Source organism: Colobus angolensis, unplaced genomic scaffold (assembly GCF_000951035.1).
Source record: "Colobus angolensis palliatus isolate OR3802 unplaced genomic scaffold, Cang.pa_1.0 Scaffold404, whole genome shotgun sequence".
Classification (NCBI taxonomy): Eukaryota; Metazoa; Chordata; class Mammalia; order Primates; family Cercopithecidae; genus Colobus; species Colobus angolensis.
Genome location: NW_012117422.1, coordinates 173917 through 182781, shown reverse-complemented (window position 1 = coordinate 182781; position 8865 = coordinate 173917). Strand labels below are relative to the sequence as shown.

At 61.6% G+C, this 8865-nt stretch overlaps 1 protein-coding gene across 1 annotated transcript; it reads left to right on the top strand.

Annotated features, from left to right (window-relative positions):
- The first annotated feature begins 2841 nt into the window (after positions 1-2841).
- On the top strand, positions 2842-8539 carry MGAT4B (mannosyl (alpha-1,3-)-glycoprotein beta-1,4-N-acetylglucosaminyltransferase, isozyme B). The gene is given in 17 exon segments (XM_011955971.1): positions 2842-2946; positions 3707-3812; positions 3815-3853; positions 3856-4059; positions 4149-4289; positions 4377-4510; positions 5212-5258; positions 5568-5681; positions 5905-5980; positions 6076-6190; positions 6506-6636; positions 6835-6942; positions 7024-7217; positions 7556-7634; positions 7714-7801; positions 7872-7984; positions 8081-8539. Coding segments are annotated over 17 exon segments (1818 nt in total). The 3' UTR covers positions 8105-8539.
- The last annotated feature ends 326 nt before the right edge of the window (positions 8540-8865 follow it).

Here is an 8865-nt window from a genome sequence, read left to right as displayed (position 1 = left end):
GGGCCCCAGCCCGTCCCCCGCACCCTGAGCTTCCCGGGCTGGCCCCCGCCCTCCGCGTCCACCCAGCGCTCTTGCAGGCGGAGGGTGCAGACCGACCCCCGCCCCCCTGACCGGTCTTGGCGATGGTGGGGCCGAGTAGGGCCTGAGCCCTCCGAGGCGCTCTTCCCCTAGCCTGGAGGTTCCGGGAGAGTGGCCTCCTGCCTGCCTGCTGGAGGCCTAAGCGGGCTGAGGCCACCTGCCCCCTTGGCCTCCCCACCACCTGCTTACCTGTTTCTCTGTCCCGGAGCGCCACCCCAGAGAGGCTGAGGAGGAGGCTGGGGGGACCTGGACCCTTCCGGACCCTTCAAGCCTCAGCTACCCTCGCCGAGCTCTGCCAGCGCGCCCGCCTGCCGCACTTGTTCTGTCAGGGCAGAGGCCTGGGCTGGCCTTGGGGCTCCAGGGCCAGAGCCCCATCACCCAGGGACTCTGCGGGGAGATCGCCTGACAGGGGAGGGATGGCTGGGGCAGAGGCCCCGGTGGTGGCGTATATTTTCAAGGGCAGGCATGACTGGGGCAGAATTCTCTGTAGGTAGGGTGTGTCACCTGGGGAAGGACGTTCTGGGTCCTCGGCAGGGTGACTAGCAGACTGGCATAAAGGCCTAGGTGGGGCCTTATCTGAAGGGCTAGGGCACACTCTTCCAGTCGTGGGTAGAGCCATGAGCCCCTGCCCTTTGTCCTCAGCCAGTGTGTGCCTCCCACAGCAGCCACATGCCCCCAGATTGATGTCAGGAGCCACCTCTGCAAGCCTGGCTTACCACAGGGAGCCAGTCTCCGGGACAGCAGAGTGAGGGAGAGGCACTGGCTCCATGGGACCCACTGCGCCTAGGGGGCATCCGGGAGGCTGGCTCTTAGAGGGCCTGGGGAACAGGAGAGGAAAGAAGGGGAGCACCTAGATTCAAGGGCCCAGCCCCTAGGGGATGGAAGCCTAAGGATCCTGTGAGGCATGAGTAGGGGGTGACCTAGGCCTGTCTTGTTGAGGGGCCGTCACTGTTTCTGTGGTGACTCAGTAGGACCAGGTCATTGGAGGCCTCAAGCGAAGCTAGGAATCCAGGCTATTATGTGAACCCATCTCATTGTCACATGTAGAAAGTCTGTCTTAAGCCCCTGGTGAAACCAGGCTTAGCCAGTCTGAGGCCAAATTGGAACCTGGCCTGCACTTTGCAGCCAGCGGGGGTCCAGGAACTTGAGGGAAGGACCCAGGAAGTGGAATCTGCAGAGAAGGAAGGAAGTGGGCAGGGAACCAGAGATGAAGGACAGCAGGTGCGGGCGTCATCCTGGAAGCCCAAGGTCAAGCCCAGGACGGCCTCTTTAGACTAATGCAAAATGGACCCTGGAGAAGGGTTTGGGGCCCAGTTTCATATCTGGCCTGTGGAGCAGCTTTGCCAGCACTCAAACTGTGGCCTTTGGCCAAGCACCTGCTGAGGATCTGCCCAGGGAGGCAGACCCTTGGGGGCGGCCCAGGGTCTCAGCCACACAGCTCTCCCAGCCTGTCCCCCTCCCCAGGCCTGGACCTCAGCAATGATGGACACCCTCCTTGACTCCTAGGAGTGTGCAGGGTCTGGAGAGGAGACAGACATCTGCCGCACACATGCATGGTGACAGCAGACCGTTAACGGGCCTGATACCTGCCTGTGCCCCTCTGATCCTGTCCCTTTTCCCTGAATACAGGGCACAAAGGTTGTGGCCCAGCTTGGCTCTTTAATCTTTTCCCAACCAAGAGGGAAGCAGGGGGAACTGTGGTTTGCCGGCCTCAGGGTGTCCTAATGACTCGCCTCCAGGGAGGGTTACACAGCCTCCAGGCCTCATTGCTGCTGTTCTTAACAGTGTGGCCCTGAGGCAGGAAGGTATGGCAGGGGCTCCCAGGCTGGCCCCTCTCCTCACCTGAGCTGCCTCCCCAGCTCCCGAAGGTTATAGGGTGTCAGCATGGCTTGGCAGAGCCCCGGCATGGGGCCTGGCCCATGGGGAGGCAGTCACAGAGTTGGACCCACAGTTGAGGGCAAGGCGGGTGGGGGAGCTGGCAGGCGGGGGAGGCTGCCCAGGGCCAGGGCCTACAGTGTGCAGGGAAATGACAGAAGGGTTGGTGTAGGCGGGAGCCCGTGGGTCCCTTTACCTCCTGGTAAACAGAACCTGGGGGAGAGGGGAGGCCCCTAGGAAGGAAGCCAGGGTAAGGAGCAGACTGTTTCCAGGGTGATTCAGGCAGCGTCACCCACCACTGCCCACCCAGCCTGTCCATCTGAGGCAGTCATGTGGGACAGAGAAAGCCAGGATGGGGCTCGGGGATGGGCAGTGGCTGTAAGTAGGCAAGCGGGGACTGGCATCTAGGCAGGAGGGAGGCGCACCTGCAGGTGCAGGCGGCTCTGAACCCACTCCTGATGGCTCTGTAGGCCTCTGCACCTCCGTCCCATCCCTGTGGGCAACTGCTGCCTACACCTCGGTGTCGCCCAGCAATGAGTGAGTGTGGGGGTAGCCAGCTCTGCATTCGAGGGGTTAGGTTTCCAGGGTAACCCAGCCCCTGAGCCCAGCGTGGAGCCTGGCAGATCCGGTAATCCGACACCCCCTTCCCTCCCGCCAGGGCCTGTCCAGAGGCTCCACCTGGCCTCAGCCTGTAGCCCCAGAGAGGCAGGGTGTGGGAGGGCGGGGGCTAGCTTCTCGGGTAAGAGATGCTTCAGGGAAGATCCACTTGGCTCCCTGCTCCTCCTGCAAAGGTCCACCCCTTCCTATTCCCTGGTCACTTGGCACTTTGACCTCCTGTCCCTGCTTTGGAGAGGGGTGTGTCCTGAGGTGACCGAACTTTGCCTGATCATGACCTTGATCATGCACAGGGCTGCTGGCGGGGTGAGGCCATCCCACGGAACTCTGGGGTCTGTGAACCCACCAAGGATCAAGGAATGGAAGAGCTATCTGTGGGTAGAGGGAGTTCTGTCAGGCTTCTTAAACTTGGAGACTTGGAAACATAAGGCCTTGTAGGCCACATAGGTTTTCAGAGGCTCGCCTGGCAGAGGCCTTGAGCGTACTTCCGCATGGACTGTGGGCACCGAGCCACCAGGAGGTTGTTGATCTGTCTTGCTCACCGGTCCCTGCCAGACTGGTGGTGCCTCTCTGCTGTCGGGCAGCCCTACCTGTGTGCTGCCCCATCTGCCTACAGCCCTCATGCCTGGGCCCAGCTGGAGGTTCTGACATGGGTCCCCTGGGGTGGCATGCGGACCCTTCAGGGTGCCCCAGGCGCAGCACAGGTCTCCAGAGACACAGGCACCAGAGCATTCAGAGCTAGTCCCCTCGCTGCTGTTGACTGTCCTTGAGCAGTGAAGTGAGGTGGGCTCCTGGAACTGCAGCAGCCGCTCCCTGGGGCCATTGTGAGGCTAACAATCCAGGTCAGGGTGGGCATCCAGCGACTGCCACGAGGACAGTGAAGAACTAGCACCAGGACCTTGGGTATCCCATGCCCTGGAAGGAGCATGTGCTGCAAAAAGCAAGAGTGGGCTTTGGAGGCCAACGGACAGAGCGGATTCCGTCTGAGGCTGTTCCAGCCCTTGCTTAGGATTCACCTACCTAGGTCTGGAAATTGTATTCCCACTGCAGATGCCTCCTCAGAGAATAAAATCAGCCCGGGTGGGGGAGAGTGCTGGAAGAGGGCAGATTCCCCTGGTTTTCTCCCCACAAGCATTAGTGTCAGTGTAATTTCGGAGTGACCCCAGCTGTCTCACGTGTGGCAGGCACGAGAACAGATGTGAGTGAGCTATTGCACAGACGGGCACCCAGATGTGCGCGCTGGCACTAAAGGGCCGTAGGGAGGCTCTACACTGCCCCCTCGTGACGGCTGCGCACCACCTGCAGGCGACGTTGTGGACGTTTACCAGCGGGAGTTTCTGGCGCTGCGCGATCGGTTGCACGCAGCTGAGCAGGAGAGCCTCAAGCGCTCCAAGGAGCTCAACTTGGTGCTGGACGAGATCAAGAGGGCCGTGTCGGAAAGGCAGGCGCTGCGAGACGGAGACAGCAACCGTACCTGGAGCCGCCTAACAGGTGAGGTCCGGGGCGGGAGGGGGAAAAGGCGGGGGTGGGCTGGTTGTAGGCTCCCTGGTCTCAGTCCCGATCCTTCACGACCCACCCAGAGGACCCCCGATTGAAGCCGTGGAACAGCTCACACCGGCACGTGCTGCACCTGCCCACCGTTTTCCACCACCTGCCACACCTGCTGGCCAAGGAGAGCAGTCTGCAGCCCGCGGTGCGCGTGGGCCAGGGCCGCACGGGAGGTAGGGGCGTGGGCAGGGAGGAGCACGGGGCAGGGGGGGCGGGTGGCCCCCGCGCCCTTCCCAGCGTCGCGCCTCCGTCCCCCATAGTGTCGGTGGTGATGGGCATCCCGAGCGTGCGGCGCGAGGTGCACTCGTACCTGACTGACACTCTGCACTCGCTCATCTCCGAGCTGAGCCCGCAGGAGAAGGAGGACTCGGTCATCGTGGTGCTGATCGCTGAGGCAAGTGAGCCGGGACTTGGGGTTGGGGGACATTTAGAGGAGCCCCCGCGGTATAGAACTGTAGCAGGAGCCATTCGGGAGGAGAAAGCTGTCGGAAGTTCAGTTGCTAGTTTCGTTCGCAAATGTTCCGAGATAGAAAGTTGAAAAGAAGGGGCTTCAGGCGGGGCGCGGTGGCTCAAGCCTGTAATCCCAGCACTTTGGGAGGCCGAGGCGGGCGGATCACGAGGTCAGGAGATCGAGACCATCCTGGCTAACACGGTGAAACCCCGTCTCTACTAAAAAATACAAAAAACTAGCCGGGCGAGGTGGCGGGCGCCTGTAGTCCCAGCTACTTGGGAGGCTGAGGCAGGAGAATGGCGTAAACCCGGGAGGTGGAGCTTGCAGTGAGCTGAGATCTGGCTACTGCACTCCAGCCTGGGCAGCAGAGCAAGACTCCGTCTCAAAAAAAAAAAAAAGAAAAGAAAAGAAAAGAAGGGGCTTCCTGGCACCCTCTACCCCTAGGCACGCCCCTTGCCCCGCCCTTGGCCGTGCCAGTCCCAAAGGGAAAGGGCTGTCTCTGGGGGCGCCCTTGCTCTGCTCTCAGCACAGCAGGCTTGCTACCTCCACGTGGGGGACATCTGAAGCCATGCCCCTTCTCCAAGCCCTTCCAGGCCTTTTGGGGCAGCAGCAGCACTAAGGGAGGGTGCTTGGTCTCCCCACAGACTGACTCACAGTACACTTCGGCAGTGACAGAGAACATCAAGGCCTTGTGAGTACTGGTGGCCCCAGAGAGCTGGTGGCAGGAGGGCTCTTTGCGGGATGTCGTGCTGGCAGGTTCCTGCCTCCCCATAAGGTAGCGCCTTTCCTATCTTGGGGGGAGGCAGGGACCTGGTGGGGGAGGGGTAGGTGTGCAGAAGTGGCCCAGCCCCTGTGGAGCTCTGTTGCCTCACTTGGCTGGGTGTAGGGAGTGGTGGGGGGCTGGCACTGGGTGAGCCTCAAGAAAGAGCCAGGGTCTGCTGGGCTCAGCCCCCCTCAGCCCCTGGAGGCTGCATATGGAGTGGGCCTTCCCATCCCCCAGGTTCCCCACAGAGATCCATTCTGGGCTCCTGGAGGTCATCTCACCCTCCCCCCACTTCTACCCTGACTTCTCCCGCCTCCGAGAGTCCTTTGGGGACCCCAAGGAGAGAGTCAGGTACTAGCACTCCCCCATAGCCCCAGCAACCTGCCCACCTGTGCTGAGAACCTATCTACTGGTATCTGTTTCCAGGGCTTTTCACTGCAGTGCCCTGAATTCTCCATGGGAGGACCTGTGCATGGGGGTGGGGGGACAGAAGCTGCCCACCCAGCGGCTTCTCTGTGGAGCCACACTGGAGGTGGAGGGGTCTGAGCTCCTGAGGCCCCGCCCTGGCCCACAGGTGGAGGACCAAACAGAACCTCGATTACTGCTTCCTCATGATGTACGCGCAGTCCAAAGGCATCTACTACGTGCAGGTCAGCCCCAAGCCCTGCGCTGCCCTGCTCTGCTATGGGTCTGGTCCATCTGGGTGCCCTTCCTGAGCCCCAGCCCCTCTCTGCTCAACCTGCAGCTGGAGGATGACATCGTGGCCAAGCCCAACTACCTGAGCACCATGAAGAACTTCGCACTGCAGCAGCCTTCAGAGGACTGGATGATCCTGGAGTTCTCCCAGCTGGGCTTCATTGGTGTGCCCCTCCCCTAACCTGACCGTGCCTTTCAGTCCCACCCACCTCTGCCATCCTCTCCCAGGCCCACGCTGTGTCCGCTATGAGCCTTTGCCCAGGTTGGGCCCTTCCTGGTGTGCGTGCTGCAGCCCCACCTGGCCTGTTCCCATTGCCTGTGCATCCGACATATCTGGCCTCACCACCTGTCTGCCCCCTTGTGCTCACACCTGCCTGAAGCCTGCCCCTGGGTTTGCTGTGGGACTCTCGGGGGCACGCTGCAGGGAGAAAGGAAGTATGGCGGAGCAGCACTGCCCACTCAGGCCCCCTTCCTACCAGGCAAGATGTTCAAGTCGCTGGACCTGAGCCTGATTGTAGAGTTCATCCTCATGTTCTACCGGGACAAACCCATTGACTGGCTCTTGGACCATATTCTGTGGGTGAAAGTCTGCAACCCCGAGAAGGATGCGGTGAGCAAGAGCTGGCGGGACTGGCAGGGGCAGGGCCAAGGGGCCGGCAGCCTCCAGCACAAACTGTCCCTGTCCTTATATCTGATCACATAAGAGAGGGCACTGTCAACTGTGGGAGGGCCCTGGTAGCCCCCAGGAGAGGCCATGTGGAGGAAGGAGGGCTAAGCTGAGTCCTGGGGTGTCACCCGCCCTCCACAGAAGCACTGTGACCGGCAGAAGGCCAACCTGCGGATCCGCTTCAAGCCGTCCCTCTTCCAGCATGTGGGCACTCACTCCTCGCTGGCTGGCAAGATCCAGAAACTGAAGGTGGGCTGCACTGCACGCTCTCCCTAGGCCAGGGTCAAGGTCGGGGCCCACGCCATCACTGCTGTCCCTCCTCTGCTGCAGGACAAGGACTTTGGAAAGCAGGCGCTGCGGAAGGAGCATGTGAACCCGCCAGCAGAGGTGAGCACCAGCCTGAAGACATACCAGCACTTCACCCTGGAGAAAGCCTACCTGCGCGAGGACTTCTTCTGGGCCTTCACCCCTGCCGCGGGGGACTTCATCCGCTTCCGCTTCTTCCAACCCCTAAGACTGGAGCGGTCAGTGCCAGCACCACGGGTCTGCGATGGGGGGGGCGGGACTGAGTGGCCACCAGGGTATAGGCTCCACCAGCAAATTAACCTCACATTCTTCAGTGTCCTCATCTGAAGTGGGCCTCCTAATGGTAGCTACCTTGTGAGGACTAAGTCAGGCAGCCCTTAGGAGCTCAGCAATGTTTTACCTCACCATCCTCCCAGAGGAAGGCCCTGATCTCCTTGCACAGCCTAACAGCTGCCTGGGGGCCCCCCTGGTGCAGGCCTGGCCTTTATCTGCTGGGCCTTGGGTGCTGTACTGGAGCGCTGCCCCTGCAGCAGCTCACAGGCCTGCCTGGCTGCAGGTTTTTCTTCCGCAGTGGGAACATCGAGCACCCGGAGGACAAGCTCTTCAACACGTCTGTGGAGGTGCTGCCCTTCGATGTAAGTGCGGTAGGGTGTGGTGTGCATGGAGGCCGAGCCTCCTGCAGCCACCTGCTTCAGCCCTTGATTCTGCCCTCAGAACCCTCAGTCGGACAAGGAGGCCCTGCAGGAGGGCCGTACGGCCACCCTCCGGTATCCTCGGAGCCCCGACGGCTACCTCCAGATTGGTGGGTAGGGGGCTGGGGGAGAGCGTGGGCTGGGGTTCGGGGACACCCTCTCAGCGCTGCCCTCCCCCAGGCTCCTTCTACAAGGGAGTGGCAGAGGGAGAGGTGGACCCAGCCTTCGGCCCTCTGGAAGCGCTGCGCCTCTCGATCCAGACGGACTCGCCTGTGTGGGTGATTCTGAGCGAGGTGAGGCCGGGCAGGGCCAGGCCAGGCGCGGGGAGCAGCCAGAGAGACCCTGGCGGAGCTCAGAGGCCCTGTTGACCCTGGGTCTGGCTCTTCCAGATCTTCCTGAAAAAGGCCGACTAAGCTGCGGGCTTCTGAGGGTACCCTGTGGCCAGCCCTGAAGCCCACGTTTCTGGAGATGTCGTCACTGCCGTCCCCGGAGGGCCATATACGGCCCCGCCCAAAGGGTTCTGCCTGGCGCCGGACTTGGGCCAGCCTGGGGTCCGCCGCTGGCCCGGAGGCCCTAGGAGCTGGTGCTGCCCCCGCCCGCCGGGCCGCGGAGGAGGCAGGCGGCCCCCACACTGTGCCTGAGGCCCGGAACCGTTCGCACCCGGCCTGCCCCAGTCAGGCCGTTTTAGAAGAGCTTTTTCTTGGGCGCCCGCTGTCTCTGGCGCGAACACTGGAATGCATATACTACTTTATGTGCTGTGTTTTTTATTCTTGGATACATTTGATTTTTTCACGTAAGTCCACATATACTTCTATAAGAGCGTGACTTGTAATAAAGGGTTAATGAAGTGTGTGCCTCAAATGTGAACACCCTGGACATCTCCCTCTGCCCCTGCGCCTGGCTTCATTTACCTGGTCTGTGCCCCGACGTGCCAACTAAGCCCGGCACTGGGCCTCCCCACCCAGCATCAGCAGCGACCTTGCCCTGCTAAGTCAAGGAGCCAGCCTGGCCTGCAGGCGCAGTGCCACCTTGGCGCCACCTCACCCCCATTCCTAAGATCAGGCCGCAAAGTCAGTAATTCACTGGTGAAAGCAGCGCAGAATCCAGGACAATACCCACAGCAAGTCCCCGAATGCCTCCCCCATGTCCAAGGCCTGCAATGAGGCCGTCTCTT